Consider the following 24,141-nt stretch of genomic DNA (forward strand, 5'->3'; position numbering starts at 1 on the left):
AACAAGATATAATACAGAGGAATTACTCAGTTCATAGTAATAAACGGATAGAAGAAACGGAAGAACATTTTTAATATGGGTAGGTAGTTTCAGAGGTTTCATTAGTCCTTTAAAGAGGAATTTGAAAAGAAGAGATAAGTATTGGCAAGAAGTAATACTAATGAGAGAACTGAAATTTTACAAAATAGATTAAAAAATTAGAAGATAGTTTTCTTTGAAAACTAATACATCTTTGTAAAATTATTTTATTTTATTTTGATTGACAAACAGCTACATGTTCATTGAGTATATTTGTGATGTTTTGATACACATTATGTATATTTATCAGATCAGGGATATACTATTAATATACTAATCAGTAAAGTCATCTCAAACATTTATTGCTTCTTTGTGTTGGGAACATTCAGTGTCCTCCTTCTAACTATTTAAACTGTATATTATTGTTAACTATAGTCATTCTACAGTGGTGTAGAGCACCAGAACCTATTCTTTCTAGCTAGCTGTAATTTTATGTCCTTTAACAAATCTTGCCCTGTCCTTCCCCCAACCCTTCCTAGCCTCTAGTATTCTCTGTTCTACTTTTTATTTCCATGAGATCAGCTTTTTCAAAGAACTAATGTATCTTTCACATTTGATTTTAATCTTATTTATGCCTAAAATTTTATTAATAGTAAAATATTAAGGAGTAATGCAAGGTAGCAGATAGCCATGTCATCTTCTTTGTGACTCTTAATGATAAAATGACGTTCTATGTATTTCATCACTATTTTTACTAATGAATAATCCAACAAAAGTGAGATGAAAAGTATTTCCAGTTTTATAAAATTAATACATTTTTAATGCATTTAAAATACCTCTGGTCAGCCTAAAATAATGAATGAAATATTTATTTAGCAAACAAGAGTTTGAGTTCTTCAGGTCTACATTTACATATTAATACCTTTCAAAAGCCTTCCTTGACCACCTTCTCCTCCCCTCTATCATTTTATATGCTTCTTTGTTCTGTGCCATGCCTTTTAGTAACATTCAGCACTAAGATAATATTTATTTTAATCATCTTATTGTACATTGTGAACTCTCTTCTTAAGTTCTTACTAATAGTCTAATAAAGGATATATAATAACTTTTCATTACCTCTTTCAGCTATTCTTTCCTCCCAAGGCTATTTCTTAAAAAAAAAGAAATTCTCTATAGTTGGTCTAATGTGATTCCTTCCCCCGCCCCAATCCTAATCTCAGTGACAGAATTGGTTGAGACATGAGTTCAGTTGTGTGATATTGGACCCTTTTTTTTTGTCATTTATACTTATTTCTTACTCTAGAGCTCTTGTGAGATTCCTTATACATGAACAATAATTTTGAGTGTTAAAACATCCATATTAGCCAAGAATTATTCTTGAAATTTGTATTGTAGTCATTTTAATTTAGTCTACATACTTACTTACTGGGAAAGCATCCATAAGGGTAAGTGTAAGAAACATTTAATTAAAATTCACTAGAGTTAAATTGCATTTTATTGTAAGCAGAAAATAATTAAATTTCCATCTGCTAAGAAAGTAATTCAAAATGAAAACTTAAGTTTGGATATCAAATTAAAAGGTTATATACCCCCCCAAAGACATAGTGTGATGATCAGCAAATTACATAAGTCTTTCATAGAAACAAACATGATCATTCTTTTAATGCTATTAAATAGAGTTACAACAAAGGATTAGTATGACTGCACCAGAATTATTCTAGTTCTTGTTCTTTCTTTTGAGTTTTCAAGTAAAAGAAAAACCTTCATTTATAGTTCTTCGTTTTAATGCCCCCATACTAGAATGTCATGAAAATTAGTCCATCTTACAATTGTCTTTATACCTATTCTCTCATCTTATTCACTTTTGGCCCCCCCACTTTAATGTTTGGTTTGGAAGCTCCCAAATGCCTCAGCTAGAAACCTTTTCAAATGGGGGTAAGGCCACTGGAAAGAGAGATTAGCTGTTAAAAAATGAATTTAATATTAAAACTAAGAATTGTAGGACTCTTAATGTATGAGAAAATATCTTTATATCAAAAGATATGTGATAATCAAATCACAGAAAATCCATACTGCATTTTTATTTCGTATCTACTTAAATACTATATTAGTACTATAGGGCATAAAAGCAATATCTAGTAATAGGAGGATATGACAAGATAATAGAAGAACTGAGACTTCACTGGACTTTAAAACAGTAATCATTGGTGGCTCACTCATATTGTTTTAGCTGGGTACAGTGTCTCATGCCTATAATTCAGCACTTTGGGAGGCAAAGGTGGGAGGATTACCTGAGGCCAGGAGTTTGAAACCAATGTGACAGCATAGTGAGACCTCATGCCTATAAAAAATTGAAAAAATGACACTGGTGTGGTGGCATGCACCTGTAATCCCAGCGACTCAGGAACGCCGAGGCAGGAGGATTACTGGAGCCCTGGAGTTTGGGATTGTGGTGAGCTATGATGATGCCATTGTACTCTAGCCCAAGTGACAGAGTGATCCTGCCTCAAAAAAAAAAAAAAAATCAGTAAAATGGAGGGTCTTACAGGCTAGGCATGGCCACAAATATGTAGATGCTAATGCATTTGAACTATTTTAACTAAAGAAGAACTAATTTATGGACCAGACTACAAGATGATTGGTTATCATTAAATTGGTAAGGGTCTTTAGTAACAATAATAATAACTAATGATTTTAATTAACTTTTGCCATGTAACAAATCACCCCTAAACTTGGTGATGTGAAACATTTATTATCTCATAATTTTTGTGGAAGTTGCACAGCTATAGATGGTTCTTACTTAGATTTCTCTTAAGATTGCAGTTAAGAAATTCTTTGAGGCTGCAGTCATCTGAGGTTTGATTGGGCTTGGAGGATTGGCTTCCAAGATGGCTTGCCCATTTGGCTGATGGCAAAAAGCCCCAGTTACTCATCTCATGGAACTTTCCATAGAGGACCTCGCATGTCATTAAGACATGGCCAGAGGCTTCCTCCAGAGTGATCAGAGAGAAAACAAAACAGTCACAATGTCCTCTTGACCTGGCCTCAGGAATCAAAATTTTTACACTTCCACTACATTATAGTTGTCAGAGGGAAGTTACTCAGTGCACTCACACTCAAAAAAAGGGGAATTAATCTCCACAAAGGGGAATATTAACAAAGAATTTGTGGACATATTTCAAAAGCACCACAAAAGAGTTTTAATTTTACTGTCTAGTCTGTGATTTTTCGTATATAGAGAATGATTAATCTACATTCAGGTCGATGTGAGCAGACAAAGTGAATTTGAGCTCTAGAACCCAAAGAAAAGACACATCATATAGGGACTTTTTATTGCTGCAGAATAGGCTATCTGACCACACATGATCAAATTGTAAATCTAGGAAAGGATATTTAAGGTTTTAAGGTTAAGGTGGGAAGGATTGCACTGGCATCTGAAGTAGATAAAGACTGGGATTCACAGAAAACATGCTGTATGAAAATATTAGCGGTCTTTATAAAGAAACTGTTCCAAAAAAATAAAGCATTTAGTAATCTAGTAGATGAAAAAAATGGCATTAGAAATTAGGCATACGTACCATGTTATAAGGGGTAATGAAAGAATAATTTAAAAAACAAAAAAATTAGACATTAGGTATAGATGTAGAGATGCCTGTTAAAAAAAAAAAATCTTGAACAGGATTTCCCTGCTGAAGAACTAAAGGTAAATCTTTACATTCTCTAAGCATGTTGGAATTAGCCACCCATAATCTTGATTTCAGTGGTAATTCCAAGAGTTAGCCTAACTCTAAAAGTGATGGAAGAATGATTGCACTGTGTATATATGCAGCTACCATATTCAGTGGTCACTGTACTTTTAATTGGCATACCATATATATTGTCCTCAGCCTGCTTCCATGAGATTGTGTAATTAAAAAATTTAGCCTATTTTTTTTTTTGTAGGATTGGCTTTTACAAAGGTAGTTCAGCAGAGGAAAAGTATGGATCCCTGATGGAGATTACTACTTGGTAGGACTGAGAGAACTAACATGATATGAGTTGAGGATGTTTTGTAGTTATATTTTAGAATTATATTTTGTTTTATTTTTGCTACTGTTAACCATTTGTTTTTATTTGGACAGTCCAGTAGAGAACAAAGTATACAAAGCTGCAACTCAGAGATAGAAATTTATATTAAACAGTAGGATAATAACAAATGTCAGGCAAGGATGCAAAACGCTGATTTAGAGGGAGACATTTTAATATGTCATAAAGTTGAAGTTGTATATTCCTTCTTATCCAATAATTTCACTTCGATGTGGGAAAAAGTATCTTACAGATATTGCTGACCATGTCCTGAATTGGGTACATAATAGTTTTTTGTTTTTTTTTTGAGACAGAGTCTCGCTTTGTTGTCCAGGCTAGAGTGAGTGCCGTGGCGTCAGCCTAGCTCACAGCAACCTCAAACTCCTGGGCTCGAGTGATCCTTCTGCCTCAGCCTCCCGAGTAGCTGGGACTACAGGCATGCGCCACCATGCCCGGCTAATTTTTTTTTTTTATATATATATCAGTTGGCCAATTAATTTCTTTCTATTTATAGTAGAGACGGGGTCTCGCTCTTGCTCAGGCTGGTTTTGAACTCCTGACCTTGAGCAATCCGCCCGCCTCGGCCTCCCAAGAGCTAGGATTACAGGCGTGAGCCACAGCGCCCGGCCCATAATAGTTTTAAGAAAGAATACTTACTTGCCTTGCTACATGTGGAACCTTTTGGTATTTTATATGTATATACTTTTATGTATTTGTTGCCACTCACTAGATTTGTTTCATAATATGCTAGTGAGTAGTGATGTACTATTTGCAAAACAGTGCTCTAGGGAAGCTCTTACACATGTGCACAAGGAGACACATACAAGAATGTTCATGGAATCATTGTTACTAAAAGCAAAAACTTGAAAACAACCCTAAATGTCCATTAATGAGAGAATGTATAAATAATTTGTAACATATTCACAGAAAGGAACACTAACGTCAGCTAAAATTAATATATTGAAGCTATGTAAATCAGTATGCATAAATCATAAAGTGTGGTTTGTGAAAAAAGCGAATTGTAGAGTAGCTACAGGATAATATTTATGTAAAGTTTCAGAATATGTAAATAATACATATGAAGTTAAAACATAAAGGTACAGATGGAAATGATATTCACTGAATCAAGGATAGTCATTTACTCTTGGAGAAGGAGGTATATATTAAGAAGTATATAGGAAGTTTTAACTGTGTTATATTCTTAGCTAAGCAGTAGATACATTGCTATATTGTCCTCTCTACCTTTTTATGTCAGAAATTTTTGGTGGGTATTAAGAAAAAAGAAATACCCTTGTGCCATTCATGTTCAGTATCATAAAGGTCTAGGAAAATCTTCTCAAAGTTTGTAGTAGAACTGCTTTTTATATTGTATTGTCTGTAAATGTCTAGACTGATGAAACTTAAGTAAAAGATTAGAATACTCAACATTTATGGAAGATTTAATAGGTGCTAGACACAATTCTAAGTATTTTTCTTATATTAATTAATTTCATCCTTATAGTAACTATGAGCTAGGTACTGTTATTATCACTATTTAGATATGAGGGAAACCTAAAAAAGAGGTTTTTTAACTTGCGCGGGTCACACAGCTACTAAACTTGCTCGAGTCACACAGCTAATAAGTAGCAGAACCAGGATTTAGACTCAGAATGTCTTGCTCCAGAGCCTGTATTATTTATAAGCCACTATGCTATAGAACCTCTTCATGAGAAAAAAGTATTAGCAAAAAATGTAGGAACATTAACGATTATAATTGGCAGTATGGCTTGGAAAGAGAACGTTTCCCCCATTTTTATTCTTAAGCAATGACAGAAAACTAGAAGGAATTGAGATTTATTAAAGCAAGGAATTTTGTCACAAAAGAGAAACTAAGAAAAATGCCTTAATTAATACTAATATTAAAATTCCAGCTAAAATGATCATTGCCTTATGTAAATTGGAAAGTTAGAATTTCTTAAAACTTTAAGTTATGTGTATATGGTAAATCAGAAGCCTTGACAGTTGATCTACAAAAAAAAAATTAGGAGTTATCATATTATACTTGTTTTTTCTTAAAGCTAGGGCTAACTACATGGTGAAAGATAAGGTAAAGGTATTAACATTGTATTTGTTCATAATTCACAGATCTTAGAGTAGGAAAATCATCCCAGGAGGATTATATTGGATGAGGTGAAAAGCCATCTAGGCATTGAGCCAGAATCCTGACTTTGGGAATTGTTCTGCCAACCACTTTACAGTATAGTCACCAAGATTGTTCCCCTAGTGACTTAAGGTGGATTATTTTTCCCTTACCTCAGCCTAATAAATAAATTATTTAATGATGAAAATGTTTTTTTTTCTTTTAATTCGTTAGATGTGTGCTAGCTTATAAAGATATCATAGTTCTTTAGAGAAACAGTTTTTGAGCTCTACATTATTCTGTACTTAGATGTTGGTACTCTGGTGTCCTCAGAAGGTTTACCATGTTTGTTGGCTCCGTAATAGTTGTAAGGCTGTCAGAAAGCTCCAAATGTCATTTGCCTAGCCCAATAAAAATAGAGCTGTTGGGCCCAAATAAGGTGTTGTGGAGAAGCTTTTTCTTTCAACTTGGTATTTGTTAGTTTTATTTTATAGAAGACATATAAAAACAAAGTATTCATTCATGTTGGAAGACTTTGAAAATGCAGATACAAATATAGCATTAGAAATAACATTTTGCTTGTTGAAAGTGAGTATGAATACATTCTACCTTTGTATATTAATCAAAGGTTTGTCTTTTTTTTTTTTTCCCCGTCTCTTCTAGTGATGCTATTGCTGAGATTAGAGCCATTTGTATTGAAGAAATTGGAGTGTGGATGAAAATGTATAGTGATGCCTTCCTAAATGACAGTTACCTAAAATATGTTGGCTGGACTCTTCATGACAGGGTAAGTTACTCTGTTCTAAGTAACTCTGATGGAAAATATGCTTGTCTCAATATTAGAATACTAGAAATCAAAATGAATAGTTGATTTTTTAAGAAATGTAATAATATGGATATTAAAGATGATGCAAATGAATAACTATTTACTTAATGGCCATGATGAAGCTTGAGACATTGGCCCATGTGTGAAGACCCTGTCTTATTTGATTACAATGCTATCTTGAAGATTAACAATCTAGTATATCTAAGGTTTTAAGAAAATATAGTGTCCTAAGAAGATAGTTATATTCTTTTTCTAGTTTGAATTGAAGGAGATTATTTCTCTTAATATATAAAATCTAAATAAGCTTTCTTGCTTTGAATTTTCTATGGTTATATCACAGTAGGGTGTTTTATCAGAGTTGAATAGATTTGTTCAATTCTGGAATATTTGATCTAAAAACATTTTAAACCTCTAACCTCTTAGAAAAGGCTCTGACCTCAAAAGGAATCCCACATAAGTACTAAATAAGTAATCTTCAGAATAACCAAGAGTAACAGTGATAAATTATTAGAATTTTTTTTTTAAATCTTTAACTTGACCTGCCAGATGTTCTTAAATATAGAGATCTGATAATAATTTATTTTAAATTATTATGTTCCATTTGAACTATTAAAAGTATCGTAGCTGGCCTGGTGTAGTGGCTCATGCCTGTAATACCAGCACCAGGGAGGCCAAGGTGAGAGGATTGCTTGAGGTCAGGAGTTCAAAACCAGCTTGGGTAACACAGCAAGACTCCATCTTTAACCAAAAAAAGAAAGAATGAATGAAAAATTGGCTGGGTATGGTAGTGTATGCCTATAGTCCCAGCTCCCTGGGAGGCTGAGGCAAAGAGGATGGCTTGAGCCCAGGAGTTTGAGGCTACAGTGAGCTATGATCAAGCCACTATACTCCAGCCCAGGTGACAGAGTAAGACCCTTATCTCTTGGAGGGTGGGGAAGTATCATAGCTATTAGAAAACATATTTTTAATGCAATTATATTGTTAGATTTTAAAGGCAAATTTGGTAGTATTTTAAGACTCATTTTCTATCTTATCACTATTGTCCAAATGTATAGCTTTTACTTTATATAGAATTATGCTAAGTCTTATGAAAATTTTGAAAACCACAAAGTTACATAACTTATAATTAAAGGTCCAAAGTGAATTTTACAGGGCCTTTTTTTTTGTACAGGCTAGTTTTGCTATAAGAGGTCAGTGGGTAGGGAGATCATCACTATAGTTGGTTGCTCAGCTATACAATTATCAATTTTTAGTTGTTGATAAAGAAGGATTCTTCTGCACCCAACCTCATTTTAAGGAGAATCCTATTAGTAAATAGTTAATTTTTGTGAATATCTATCTTCCCTACCAATTCACATTCTTTTCTCTACAGTGATAACTCCCAAGCTAGATTCCATGAGGATTTGTCTAATCCTCATGTAGAGAATTGGGACCTTTGCATCTAAGCCACATCTCAGGTTGATCCAATTAGATTTTATTATAGTGTGAGAGAATATAGAATTATACAGTGCCACTCTCTTGCGCGCGCGCACGCACACACACACACACACACACACACACACACACACACACACACACACACACACACCTAAATTCATCAAGACAATCTTTTTAGTAGGCATGGATTTAAAGTCCTACGTTTTTATTCCCTACCACTACCATCCCAGTTTTTCACCTGTTGCCTAATGGAAGAGTCTTCTGAATTTATATAACAGTTATCAGTTTTAACAGAACTTCGTGTATGACCACAGATTCTGGGAAAAACACTGATTTGATGTGGCTTACCAAAAAACCAACAACCATAAATAAAAAATACCACTAAATTGTAAAAATCCTCTTTCTAGATAAAGGCAAAGATAGGTTTCCCTTGTACATTGTTGATAAAATCATAAGTACTATATTCAGTGAAATAATTTTATAAACTTCTCTTAACTCTAATTACTTTATTCAGAAAAGGATGTATGAAATAATCTCTTCTAAACTTTTTTTTTGGTCATTCCCACTATAATCTTTTTGTACCTTTTTTTGTCTTAGGACTATAGTCATTTGCCTTATCTTATTTTAGTTATCTAGTTAGAACCACCCCCTCTATAGCCTATGACCTCTGCCTTCAGACTCATTCTTTGCCTCTTTCAAATGAACTGATAAAACTGAATGAATTGAAAATGAACTGATTTTAGAATTTTAACTTATGTCTTTGATTTTAGAGGTTATAACCTAGTCTACTTTCATAAGTAAATGCTTTTTTAAAATATAAGATATAAGTTTGGGGCAATAGGAAGACAAACTCTAACACCCAAAGTGGTTGTTCTCTAAGTTCTCTATCCACTGGTTTTAATTCTTTTCTTCAGTGTGATACAGAGTAGGCCTAATTTAAATACAGCAATGGTAGTCTCTGTGTTCTGAGCTAAATATCTTAATTTCTTTTGGGGTTTGTATTCATGACAACCAGATTGCCTTTCTGTGGGCATTGTAGTTTATCAGCTCTGCTCCATATTGCTTTTGTTTTTACCTTGTTTACACAATTCTTCTTCTACTTTCTTGCATATGCTTGGTTCCCCATATCAAAATCTCTGTGGTATTTCACAGGATCTATTTTTAGTTACCCTACCCTATCTTTGTGTTGACTCATCCCATACTCTATTTTTTTAAATTCACCAAAAATCTTTTTAGCTGTGTATATAACTCTGTGCCTCTCAAGACTATTCCTTCTCTCCACTTCATCCTGCCACATGCAAACACACCCACTTTTGACAGCCCTCCTGAATTTGGTTCATTTTAACTCTTTCACCTTATTCTAATCTAAGTATTCATAATGTACATGTGCATGTTAATAACAATTAGCATTTGCCCAGGAGCAGTGGCTCATGCCTGTAATCCTAACACTCTGGAATGCCGAGAGGTGGGGTGCAGCGGGAGCATTGCTTGAGGTCAGAAGGTCAAGACCAGCCTGAGCAAGAGTGAGACCCCACCTCTACAAAAAATAGAAAAATCAACTAGGAATGGTAATATATGCCTGGAGTCCCAGCTACTCAGGAGGCTGAGGCAGGAGGATCATTTGAGCCAAGGAGTTTGAGGTTATAGTGAGCTATTATCATATCACTGTACTCTAACCCCGGAAACAGAGTCACACCCTGTCTCAATTCAACGAGTAAGATGTGCAACATTTGGGGGATGGATATGCTTGAAGCTCTTACTCAAGGAGGGAGGGGGACATGGACAATATAAGTAACCTTAACACTTGTACCCCATAATATGTTAAAATAAAAAAATTAAAAAAAAAAACTTTATACAGTTATTCACTCAGAAATATTCCTTGATCAGCTAATATGCCTTAGACACTGTGTTAAACAGCCCTTAGATTTGAGCAAGGCTTTTTGTAATGCAGAAACAAAAAGCATTTAGGTACTGTAATAAAAATAGCTTCAGAGTATAGTAGAGTAGAACAGCTACCAAAAGGGGAATTGGAGTTTTCGCTGTAACTATAATATATTTTACGGTTTTCTAAAATACTTTCATGGATAACACCTTATTTAATTGCTAAGTTCCTGTAGTGTAGGCAGGGTACATTATAGGTGAAGAACCAAGGCTTGTGAGGAGAGGTGGTTGATTGGTAAACATCACTGGACAAAGTGAAGGTAAAACTCAATTCATGTCCTTGCTCTACATATCGTTACTGTGTGGATTTAGATGAGACAATTTCTTCTTTCTCGGCATTAGTTTCACATCTACAGATGGAGACAAGTCGGTCGTGCTGTCTTAGTTTGAGGATTGTGACTATGTTGGGATAACTGTCCTCAGCCTTTTGCTCATCCATTGTTCTTCACTTTTCATTATATGTATTACCTAATATTAATACTTTTATTTGCTTTACATATCTTGTCTCCTGGAATGCCATATCCTGTGAGCCAGTTCCATAGATCCCCCTGGCTGACCTTTAACCTTTTTGCCCATTATTATTATTATCTCCCATCCTTTGTATCTGCCAGTCAGGTGATACTACCTTATGTCTGCTATTCTGGGATCTTCACATTTCTATTACTACTAAGAACCAAATTCTCCATGTGGTTTATGCTGAGGTTTGACCTTAGTCTGGAGATCAGGAGGGGAGTTCTGTGTGTATCATGAGGAGGGCTACTAGCATTATCCTTAGGGCACCTGCCTCATTTGAGGTTTCCGTGTAGTCTTTTAGCAAAGGGTAGGGTTGGCAGAGAACATGCTACCTAGCCCCTAACAAGGCAGTATGATTCATATTTTCAGACCCACAAATTCAGGAGTTCAAGATTCTCAGCTTCATCTACCCAGATATCCTTTAGACTTCACTTCTCTCCTGTCATGACCCTGATTTGGGCATAGGAGACTTGCCTGAGTTGCAGAGTCTCTTAAACTCTGCCACTCTTACAATTGAGTACTGGGCCTGGTTTTCAGTATAAATAGTTCTCTATCTGTAGGAGATAAGGGTCTCTTTAAATGTGACCTAAGAGGCAACACTTGCTAATGAACTGGTGATTAAATAGCCTGAGCCTATCATTTTCTCTTTAGCATCTCAGTGACACTTAGCAATAGCCACTCAATTCCACAGTTTTTTAGTTACCATTCACCCTGCTCCCTCAAATGTGCAATGTTGTGCAAGCTAATGCACATCTACTTTCACCTACAGGTGAAAATCGTGTACACTGCTATTCTGTGCTGTCAATACTTCCCCTATCACCATTGGGTCCTTCCTCCTAGCAATCTAGCCTTCAAGTAATCCACCCCCAGAATCTAATTGAAGTCTGCCCCTAGGACTACTCTTGGCACCAGATATCTTAAGTCACATTCCCAGATGCCAAGCCTGAGTCAGGGTTTTTTGTGCTAGTGATAGTTTGTGATCTCAGGATTAGCAATATAAGAAAGTGAGAAAATTTGATAAAACAGGAAACAGACTAACAAAAATGTGGTTTCAGGAGAATTCTAGTCTCAGCCTGATCTCACAAGGAGCTGCACCTTACTTTGGAGAGTAAGCTGCACCTCTGAGGTTATCCTATCCAGATGCAAGGAGGTTGGGCTATGTTACCCTTCTATCTTTCTGCACTGGCCATGGGCCTCAGCCTGACAGAGGGGAAGAGAGCGAATAGGAGAGGAAAAGTGGAGTCTCTGTTCTAGATGGTTCTTGTTAACCATGGTGAGTTCTTCAGAGAAAGGTACAGATATGAACCATTAACAGTCAACACAGGCAGAGGCTGAAGAATTACCCAGTAAAGGAAATCTGTGTGGGGCATCAATAGCATCTGCCATATGTACCTCAGGTTTTTCCTATGTGCTAAAAACTTACCAGCAAACATCACACCATCTCCTAGCACATCGCATGGTATGCTAGAGCTGGCTTGAATCAGCTTGCAATAGAGTGGTTATGCATATCTCTTCATAAACAAGTTCAGTGACCTATCATTGATAGTTTGATATTAGCCATGAAGGGGCAGTTTACATTGCAGAAATCTGCACATGCAGCAATTCAGGGCCCAATTCCTCAGAGCTGATTGTTACAACTTTTACCAGCATACCTCTACATCTAATCCCTACAATTTTATAAGTGAGAAACCTGAGTATCAGAGTGATTAATATATTTTCCATCTTACATGTAGCTAATAAACTATGTAGAACTAGAAAGAAAATCTAGTTTTGTCTGATTCCAGAACTTAGACATTTACACATTACTTCTTTGGGGGGATAGAAACTTCAGTCTCCTTTGTAAGAGTTAACTAGATTTCTAGATGATTCTGAACATACTTTGAACACCAACATCCTCTACTCCAAGTTAATGACTTAAAGATATTCCACCAGTAAATGGCACCCTCAGGATTCTTCAATTTATCGTTTTGCCTCTGTTTTAAACATTCTGCTATTTCTGTTTTCCTAACTGCTCTCCCTGGAATGTAACTGGCATCCAGTAAATATTTGTTGCATGAATAAACGATGACTCTTTAATATGAAATTAGGTTTTTCTGCAGGGTTATTCAGTAATTACATAAAGAGCAAATGAGCATACCTTTCTCTAATTATAATCATAGGCTAAAAATTCTAAGTGCCATGAGATAATGTAGGATATACTGCATGATAAGTCAAAGTTGATAAATGTTTTAGATAGATGGTTATTCTAAAGTAACTAGGGATTTTTAGTGAATTTTTATTAAATATAAGTGCAGCACAGACTGTACAGTTGTTAAATCCTATCCTATGTTGAATTACAATATGAAGTAAGTTGAATGGTTAAGCTAATATTTATGTTAGTCTTCATATAAACTTAAAAATTGTTGTAACTCTTGTGGCGTGAAATTGACTGCTTCTGTTATGCTTTTATTTGTATTTCTGAAGCAAGGGGAAGTCAGGCTAAAGTGTCTAAAAGCTCTACAGAGTCTATATACCAACAGAGAATTATTCCCCAAATTGGAGCTGTTCACTAACCGATTCAAGGTAAGCATCAAGAATGATGAGCTTATTTTATTTTTTACTTTACAAGTGGTAGTTTTAGCTAGTTTAGCAAATGACGTTACCATAACAAGTGTTTAGTTCATGTTGAGTAAACCCATATGAAATAGATGAATTAATCTCTGCTTTACAAAAGATACTACCAACATGAGTTCTTATTTGTTGCCTTTGAAAGAAGGCTCTTCTGCTTGAAATAAAAGTCTCTTTATATACAGCTTTTTATAAATATATTAATTTTTTAAGTTAAGGTTTATCTGTCACAGTGTTAGGGAATGCCAGTTAAGGAGAAAGATTTTACATTACAGCCACTTGTACTAACACCCCCTTTGTGTGAGTAGGACTATGATAATATTGTTTCAAGAGTAAAGCTTTTTGTTTAACCTATAATTAGTGTTGCATATATGTTTCAGAATATATTACCTCAGGTACCTGTCCCAACTTATTTTCTGTTCATAGTTTGTTTTACAACTTTTTTTCAGGATCGCATTGTATCAATGACACTTGATAAAGAATATGATGTTGCTGTGGAAGCTATTCGATTGGTTACTCTGATACTTCAGTAAGTACATTATCTGTTAATTTAATCTGTTGATATTTTAATGCCTTTTTCCTAGCATTAATGTCCTTCATATATATTAATCCTTATATAAATTTTTATCACTTCGGGTTCTACTTTTATGTTTTAAAATTAGGTTTTAAACAAAGTATTTTTTGTTTTTCTCTTTGTTTTTTTAATTTGACTATTGTCTGTTTTCTTGGTATAAAAATTCTTTTATGCAGTCTAGAGAAAATATCAATGAATTAGTGTATCTTTTTACTTAAAACAAAACCAAGCCTTCAAAAGGAAAAACCCTCCAAAGGATAGGTTTTTTAATAGGCTTTCCTAGAATGCTATAGAAGTAAGAGAAAGGAACTATGGCAGTTAAATTATCTCATTAATATGGTAGAAATTTAAAAATAGTATCATCATAGTTTTATCTGTATGGATTTGACTAAAAACTAGAAAGAAACTGAGAGAATGTGGGTCCTAGCAAAGTCATTACAAATTCTCCTTTCCCTATGTTACCATGTCTCATCTATCATGAACTAGATATCTATTGGGAATCTATGATTGGTTTTTTTTTTTGTTGTTTTTTTTATGTTCTAAATATTGGGTGCTTCTCCTATTTTCCTTTTTAAAATCCACTTATCTACTTGTGGGTATTTTTCTTTCATATGAATTTTTAAAATGTATTTGTTAAGTGCCTCAAAAACTTTGGCTGGGATTTTGAATATTAGAACTGCATTGGATTTTATGGCAAATTTAGGAGAGAATGAAGTTCTTTATTATATCATTTTTGCATGAAAACACTGAATCTTTCTTCCTTTCCTTCCTTCCTCTCCTTCCTTCCTTCCTTCCTTCCTTCCTTCCTTCCTTCCTTCCTTCCTTCCTTCCTTCCTTCCTTCCTTCCTTCCGCCCGCCCTCCCTCCCTCCCTCCCCTTCCTCCTCTTCCTTCCCTTCCTCCCCTTTCCTTCCTTTTCTTCCTTTCCTTTATTCTTTCTTCCTTTCTTTCAAAACATAGATTTTCATTATGTTGCCCAGGATGGAGTGCAAAGGTTATTCACAGGCATAGGTTATGGTACATTACAGCCTTGAACTCCTGAACTCAAGAGATCATCCCACCTTAGCATCCCAAGAAGCTGGGACTTTAGTAGAGCTTCATCCTGCCCAGCTGCATTTCTTTATTTAAATATCATCAGGTCTTTTCATAAAGGGTTTAAATTTTTTCATAGAGGTCTTGTGCACTATTTAGTAGGTTAATTCATAAATGCTTTATGATATTTTTGTTATGATTAGTATTTGGTATATATTTTCTACTTGGTTATTGCTGAGTCAGAAAACCTTTGATTTTTATGTTGGTATTATATGTGCAACCTATTTGAAATCTGATTCTGAGTTTTAGCATGCTTTCTAATGGTTTGTTGATTCTATTGGTTTTATTTTTTAGATTATTATATCATCTGTAAACAATTTCAATTCTGTCTCTTACTTTTTCACCTCATAATTTATGTTTCATTTTCTTGTCTAAATGCATAGCCAGGACCTTTAGCACTATAAAGTGTCCCTGATAGCAGATATTTTTGTTCTTGTTCTAGAAAGGCATTAAAAGTTCTTTTTAGTTTCTTTTGTGAGAGTTCTTTATCATTTCTATTTCTTCCATGATTGCCTGTTAGGTTTTATTTGTTTTTTGTTGTTGTTGTTGTTATTTGCAAATGTTGGCTTTTATGTAAACTTTCTTTAATATATCGTTTTTATCACAGTTTTTAAATTATGTAGTTCATGGTATTTTTATTTCTAAAACTCTATTTCATTTGCTAATTTCTATTTTTCATTTTCTATTTTATTTATATACTCTTTTTCTTCATAAGTTATGTCAGGGGTTTGTCTGTGTTACTATTTCCAAAGAACCAGTTTCTTATGGCTTATTTGCTTTATTTTCTAATAATCATATTTAAAGAAATAAATATATCTTTAAGTACTACTTTGTATCCTAAAAAATTTGAACATGTAGTATTAATGATAAATATTTTGATTACCTTTATGGTTTCCAGTTTAATTATAGATAGTTCGTAGTATGTTGTTCTACCCACATGTATCAGATTTATTAAACTGTAGAAGAATTGTGGGCATTTTTCTTCTTGTTTTACCTGGGTTTTTTGAGTTTTATGTAATGATTATCTTTTATAGTTAAAGGGAAAAATTACTTTCAAAGTAAGATAAAAAGCTGAGTGTGCTGGCACATGCCTGTATTCCTAGCTACTTGTAGTCCTCAGTCCTAGGCTGAGGTGGGAGAATTGCTTGAGCCCTGGAGATCAAGGCTGCAGTGAGCTATGATCTCTCCACTGCACTCCAGCCTGGGTGACAGAGTGAGACCTCATCTCTTATGAAAAAAGGAGAGAAAAATAGGAGCCTTGAGCTTTTATAAGGCACTTTACAAAGTTTATGTAAAGGTAGAACTGAAAATAAACATTTGTTTTGGTTCACATGTTACCTTCTAAATTTTTCAGTGGAAGTGAAGAAGCTCTTTCCAATGAAGACTGTGAAAATGTTTACCACTTGGTGTACTCGGCACATCGCCCTGTTGCTGTGGCAGCTGGAGAGTTCCTTCACAAAAAGTGAGTTAATTATCTTTGAAAGCAGGCTCCAACTTTTATATTTTGTTTTGTTGTTGTTTTAGAGTTACAATGTCCATTTCAAACTCTAGGGGCTATAATAGTTTAATAACCTATATATACATCATGAATCACACCGGTAAGAATGGTATACCTTGTGACATATTCCTTTTCCCTGAAATCCAAAAGGATGGTTCTCAGCTAGTTGTGTCAGTGGAGATTGCAGGGAGTGCATGAAGTTTATAAAAGCTCCCCAGATAACTGATATTTCATTTCACCAGTTTTTGTTTTTTCTTTAAAAATACCAAGTTCTGATCTTAGCTTTCTCAACATTTGTAATCTAAATGTGAAGCAATATCACCTCCAAAATGCCTCCCAACTTTTCATGGGTTTTTTTTCCCCCATTCTTTCCATTGGGATGAGGAATATTTCAGTCAGTAATTCATAGTGATTCTGACAATGATATAGATAGTTGCAGGTTAATTTCTTTAAAAAAAAACCTTATGTATTTTTTGGTAAAGTATAGAGCTAATGAGAATGTATGAATGTAAACACTCTTAGAAAAGACATTTTTGATCTTGATTTACTGTATATGTTCTGTCATTTATTAGTAGATTAATTCATTCTTCAAATATAAACATACTCTTGGTTGTGTGTGTGTATTTTTTACTTTGTTTGGGTTTTTATTCATGGATTTAACTTTTTAGCTTTGAATACTGGCTGGTGAATCTAAAAGTTCATTTGGTGTACTAATTTGTGATTATATTGAAGCACAAATGTAAATAGTACACTGAGCAGCTGTTATGCGTGGATGATTATTAACTTTGATAATGAGCAGGCCTAGCCGTCCATCCAGTATCTGCATCTTAGTGCTATAGCAAATTGTTCTGTACTCAGTTGCACCTCTCAAAGTGGGAAAAGTTGGTTTTATGTAAACAAAATCTTTCTTAAGAATGAACACAGCTACTAATGTATGCTGGTAATGAAGAGGAAGAGAGTCAGGGTTTTCAGGCATGACTTTTAAAATAATACCTTGAATTTGTTAGTGACTCTGACGTCTGTGGCTTATAGAATAATGCTGTTTCCATATTTATCTTGGGATGTTGTCTGTCACATGCATCCAGGGTGTACTGTAGTCTTAACTTTTCTTCCTTTTTCAGGGTTATTTTGTTCTAGTCTCTTTGCTAAAGAACTTTGTGTTTTTATGGCCAGGCATGGTGGCTCACGCTTGTAATCCTGGCACTTGGGGATGCCAAGATGGGAGGATTGCTTGAGACCAGGAGTTTGAGATCAGCCTGAGCAACGTGGCGAGACCCCATTTCTACAAAACATAGAAAAATTAGCCAGGTGTGGTGACGTGCACCTGTAGTTCCAGCTACTTGGGAGGCTGAGGCAGGAGGATTGCTTGAGCCTGAGGGTTTAAGGTTGCAGTGAGCTATGATGACCCTACTGCACTCTAACCTAGGTGACAGAGCAAGACTCTGTCTCAAGAAAAAAAAAAACAACAAAACAACTTAGTGTTTTTAGAAAGAATTTATTGATTCTGTAGTTTCAAAGAGAAAATAACAGTTTGTTTCTCTATATAATTAAAACCCAAAAACTGGCAGCTCTTGAATTAGAGTCTTAGGATACATTTCTTTTTTCTGTATTATATTTTTGAAATACTGGCTAAGAAATTTTTTTTATCTTTGTTTAACTGATTCATAATACTTTTATGTATTTGTAGGGTACATGTGATATTTTGACACATGTATACAATGTGTAATATTGAATCAGGGTAATCAGGATATCAGTCACCTCAAACATGTATTATTTCTTTGTGTTGGAAACATTCCAAATAGTCTCTTCTAGAAATTTTGAAATATACAATAAATTATTGTTAACTATAGTCACTCTGCTTTACTGTCAAACAGTATAACTTATTTCTTCTATCTAAATGTATTTTTGTACTCATTAACTAACCTCTGTACCCTTCCCAGTCTCTGGTAACCCTCTTACCTTCTGTGTCTATTAGGTCAACTTCTTTAGCTCTCATGTATGAATGAAAATATGCCATATTTGTCTTTCCATGCCTGGCTTATTTCACTTCATATAATGCCCTAAGTTCTATCTATGTTGATGCAAATGATAGAATTTCATTCTTTTTATGGCTAAATAATATTCCATTCCATAAAATTCCAAGTTGTGATGTTAGTTTTCTCAAAATTTGTAATCTAAATGTGAGGCAGTATCACCTTCAAAATGCCCCCAAACTTTGCGTGGTTTCCCTCCCCCTTCTCTCCATTGACATGAGAAGTATTTTGGTCAGTAATTCATAGTGATTCTGACAGTGATATATATATAGTTGCAGTTTAATTTCTTAAAAAAAACAACTTATATTTTTTGGTAAAGCATAGAGCTAATGGGAATGTATGAATATAAACACTCTTAGGAAATACATTTTTCATCGTGATTTACAAATATGATAGCACATTTTGTCTATTAATTTATCTGTTGATGGACAGTTAAGTTGATTCCATATCTTAGCTGTTGTGAGCAATCCTAAAGTAAACATGGAGTATAGATAGCTGTTTGATATACTGATAATTTTTCTTTTGGATATACATACCTAGCTGAATATGGAATTGCTCGATCATATGGTAGATCTATTATTATAGTTTTTTGAGGGACTGCCCCAGTGTTTTTCATAGTCACTGTACTAATTTACATTTCCACCAACAGTGTACTAGCATTGCCATTTCTCTGCATCCCTGCTAGAATCTGTTGTTTTTTGTCGTTTTGATAATTGCTGTTTTAACTGGGATAAGGTAATATTTTATTATGATTTTGCTTTGCATTTGCATTTCCCTTATGATTGGTGGTATTGAGCACTTTCTCATAAACTTTTTGGCCACTTCTTGTGTCTTCTTTTGAGAAATGTCTATTTAGATCACTTCCCTATGTTTTGATTAGGTTTTTTGAGTTTTTATATATTCTGGGTATTAATCCCTTGTTAGAAAAATAGTTTGCAAATATTCTCTCACTTTTTGTGGGTTGTCTCTTCACTCTGTTGATTGTTCCCTTTGCTGTGCAGAAGCCTGTTAGCTTGATGTAATCCCATTGTCTATTTCTGCTTTTGTTGCCTGTGCTTTTGAGATCTTATCCCAAAAATTCTACCCCAGAGTAACATTCAGAAGTATTTCCCCAGTGTTTTATTTTAGGAGTTTTATAGTTTCAACTCTTACATTGAAGTCTTTAATCTTTTTTCATTTGATTTTTATCTATGGTGAGAGATAGGGGTCTAGGGTTTTTTTTTTCTTTCTGCATATTAATGTCCAGCTTTCTTAACATCATTTATTGAAGACAGTATCCTTTTCCCACGTTCTTGGTGCCTTTGCTGAAAATGAGTTGGCTGCAATGTGTGGATTTATTTCTGTATTCTCTGTTCTGTTCCATTGGTTTATTGTGGATATTTTTTGGTTCCCTATGAATTTTAGGACTTTTTTTCTATTTCTATGAAGAATGCCATTGGTATTCTTTTTTTATTATTATTATTTCAAGAAAATATGAGAGTACAAACATTTTGGTTGCAATTTATAATTTTGCCTCTCCCTAGCAAGGGTTTAGAGGTATGCCCTTCCCCTCCACAATGTTCACCACATCCCTCAGATGTGGGTATTAGTATTCTATTGGTATTCTAATAAGGATTGCAATCAGTTGGGATAGTACGGACATTTTAACAGTTCTAATTTTTCCAATCCATGAGCAGGAAATATATTTCCATTTTCTTAATGTCCTCTTCAGTGTCTTTCATCAGTGTTTTATAGTTTTCTTTGTAGACATCTTTCTTTGGTGAAATTGATCACTACGTAATTTTTTTGTAGCTATTGTAAAATGATATTGCTTTCTTGATTTCTTTTTCAGCTTGTTCATGGTTGGTATATAAAAATGCTACTGATTTTTGTGTGTTGATTTTATGTCCTTCAATTGTATTGAGTTCCTTTATCACTTCCAAAAGTTTTTTGGTGGAGTCTTTAGGTTTTTCTAAATATAAGTTCATGTCATCAGCAAATGAGGATAATTTGACTTCTTCTTTTCCAATTTGGATGTCCTTTATTATTCTCTTGTCTGATTGCTATGGCTAGGACTTCCACCACTATGTTGAATAAAAATGGTAAAAAGGGACATCTTTGTCTTGTTCCAGATTTCAGTGGAAAAGCTTTCAATTTATCCTCGTTCAGCATGATACTAGCTATGGGTTTGTCATAAATGGCTTTTTGTTCAGAATTTTTATTATGAAGAGATGTTGAATATTATTGAATGGTTTTTCAGCATATAGTGAAATGATTAGGTGGTTTTTGTTCTTGATTCTGTTAATGTGATGCATCACGTTTATTGATTTGGATATTGAACCATTTCTTACATTTCTGGGCTGAATCACACTTGATCATGGTGAATAATCTTCTTAACGTGGTGTTGATTTTGGTTTGCTAGTATTTTGTTGAGGATCTCTGCATCTCTGTTAATCAGGGATTAGCCTATAGTTTGTTTTTGTTTTTTTGTTATGTCCTTGCCTGATTTTGGCATCAGAGTAATGCTGGCCTTATAGAATGAACTTGGAAATATTCCCTCCTCTTTAATTTTCTGGAATAGTTTGAGTAGAATTGACATTAGTTCTTTTTAAATGCTTAGTAGAATTCAACAGTGAAACCGTCAGGTCATGGGCTTTTCTTTGATGGGAAACTTGTTATTACTGCTTCAATATTGTTATTGTTATTGATCTCTTCAGGTTTTTTATTTCTTCATGGTTCAGTCTTGGTAGGTTGTATGTGTCATGAATTTATCCTTTTCTTTGAGGATTTCCACTTTGTTGGCATAGAATTCGTAGTAGTCTCTAATATCCTTTATAGTTCTATATTAACCATTGTAATGTCTCCTTTTTCATCTCTTTTTTTTTTATTTTGCTTCTTAGTCTAGCTAAAGTTTTATCGATTTTGGTGTTTTTTCCCCAAAAAGCAACTTTTTGTTTTATTTATTTATTTTTGTTTCAATTTATTTCTGTTCTAATCTTTGTTATTTCTTTTCTTCTAATTTTCGGTTTGGTTTGTCCTTGCTTTTCTAGTTTCTTTTTTTTTTTTAATTTAATACTTTATTCTTTAAATTTTCTGGTCACCCTACATGAACTTTGACTATTTTCTAGTTTCTTGAGGTGCTTCATTATGTTGTTTATTTGAAGTCTTTCTACTTTTATGATGTAGGTGTTTATTGCCATAAACTTACCTTCCAGAACTACTTTTGCTGTGTTCCATAGGTTTTGGTATGTTCTGTTTCCATTTTCATTTATTTAAAGGAATTTTTAAGTTTCTTTATTGGCCCATTAATTGTTCAGAAGCATGTTTGCTAATTTTCATGAGTTTGTACAGTTTCCAGTGTTTCTTTTGTTACTGACTTCTAGTTTCATCCATTGTGGTCAGAAAAGATGCTTGATAGGAGTTTAATTTTTTCTTTTCTTTTCTTTTTTTGTTTTGTGACCCGACATACACTCTGTCCTAGAGAATGTTCCATGTGCTCCTGAGAAAAATGAATATTCTCTTATCTGTTGAATGGAATGTTATGTAAATGTCTGTTAGGTCCATTTGGTCTAGAGTTCAGTTCAACTTCTGTGTTTCTTTGTTGATTTTCTGTCTGTATGATTTGTCCATGCTGAAAGCACAACATTGAAGTCTCCTACAATTATTGTATTGCAGTCAATCTCTCCCTTTAGATCTACTAATATTATATAATTTGTGTTCTCCAGTGTTGATTGCATATATATTTATTCTTATTTTGTCCTTTTGTTATACTGACCCCTTTATCAGTAGGTAATAGCCTTTTTAATCTTTTTTTTCATTCTTTACTTACAGTCTATTTTATTTGACAATAAGCATACCTAGTTCTGTTCTTTTATGTTTTCTATTTGCATAGAATATCTTTTCCATACCTTCACTTTTAGTCTGTGAGTGTTTTTATGGGTGAAGTGAGTTTCTTATAGATAGCATATTGTTGGGTCTTTATTTTTCTAGTCATTCAGCTACTTAATGTCTTTTAATTTGAGAGTTTAATCCATTTACATTCAAAGTTATCATTAATGAGTAAGGGTTTTACTGTTGCCATTTTGTTACTTGTTTCTGATTGTTTTGTAGATCCTTGCTTTGTTTTTGCCTCTCTTACTGTCTTCTATTTGGTTAAATGGTTTTCTGCAGTAATATGTATTTTAAACCCATAATGACTTAACTTTGATTATAAAGAAAAGTTTCATAAATAAATTCTATACTTTAATACCACTCCCCTCTCCCACATTTTGACTTTTTGATGTTTCAATTTACATTTTTTTTCCCTATCTCTTAACAATTTTTCTTAACAGTTTTGCCTTTTAGTCATCATTCTTAAGATATAAATGATTTACTTACCACATTTAGAGTATTAGAATATTCTGAATTTGTCTGTTTTCTTACTTTTACCAGTGAGTTTTATGCCTTCAGCAGTTTTCTTGTTATATGTTGGCATCCTTCTTTTTCAGATTGAAGAAATCCCCTTTTGGCATTTCTTCTAAGACAGGTCTGGTGTTGATTCAGCTTTTGTCTGTATGAGAAGGTCTTTATCTCTCCTTCATGTTTGAAGCTTTAGTAAGTACAGTACTCTTGGTTGGTAGGGAATTTCTTTTTTCCTATAGCACTTCTAATGTAGTATCCCACCGTCTTCCTGGCCTGCAGGGTTTCTGCTAAGAAATTATACCGAAAGGTGTATTGTAGCTCTATTGAATATGATATGTTTCTTTTTTGATGCTGCTTGGAGTATTATTTTTTTGTCTTTGATTTTTGCCAATTTGATTATGATGTGTCTTGGGGAATTTCTCTTTGAGTTAATGTGTTTTTTGATTTTGTTTTTTGTTGTTTTTTTTTTTTTGAAACAGAGTCTCACTGTTGCCTGGGCTAGAGTGCCTTGGCATCAGCCTAGCTCACAGCAACATCAAACTCCTGGCTTCCAGTGATTCTTCTGCCTCAGCCTCTTGAGTAGCTGGAACTACAGGCATGCACCACCATGCCTGGCTAATTTTTTCTATATATTTTTAGTTGGCCAATTAATTTCTTTCTATTTTTAGTGAAGACAGGGTCTCCCTCTTGCTCAGACAGGTTTCAAACTCCTGACCTTGAGCAATCCAGCCCCCCCTCGGCTTCCCAGAGTACTAGGATTATAGGCGTGAGCCACTGTGCCTGGCCTCTTTGGATTAAATTTGTTTGGTGATTTCTGAGCTTCCTGTACCTGGATGCTATTATCTTTCTCCAGATTTAGGAAATTTTCAGCCTTTACTTTTTAAATATTCTTTCTATGTCTTTTTCTCTCTCATTTGTTTCAGGAATCCCAATTATGTGGAGGTTAATTCACTTGGTGTCCCATAATTTTCATAGGCTTTCTCTATTATTTTTTATTTTACTCTGCTGACTGTATAATTTCATATGTTCTGTCTTTAAGC

General features: G+C 34.1%; 1 protein-coding gene across 3 annotated transcripts in view; it reads left to right on the plus strand.

Annotated features, from left to right (window-relative positions):
• STAG1 (STAG1 cohesin complex component) overlaps positions 1-24,141 on the plus strand; it is a 368,375-nt gene that overhangs the window by 238,151 nt on the left and 106,083 nt on the right. For all 3 annotated transcript variants that reach the window (XM_076005282.1, XM_076005291.1, XM_012787757.3), the window contains 4 exons: positions 6,866-6,989; positions 13,383-13,481; positions 13,976-14,055; positions 16,545-16,652. In XM_076005282.1, the coding sequence (XP_075861397.1) occupies positions 6,866-6,989; positions 13,383-13,481; positions 13,976-14,055; positions 16,545-16,652 (411 nt within the window). The remainder of the gene's footprint in view (positions 1-6,865; positions 6,990-13,382; positions 13,482-13,975; positions 14,056-16,544; positions 16,653-24,141) is intronic.

Source organism: Microcebus murinus, chromosome 1, assembly GCF_040939455.1.
Source record: "Microcebus murinus isolate Inina chromosome 1, M.murinus_Inina_mat1.0, whole genome shotgun sequence".
In the NCBI taxonomy this organism is placed as follows: domain Eukaryota; kingdom Metazoa; phylum Chordata; class Mammalia; order Primates; family Cheirogaleidae; genus Microcebus; species Microcebus murinus.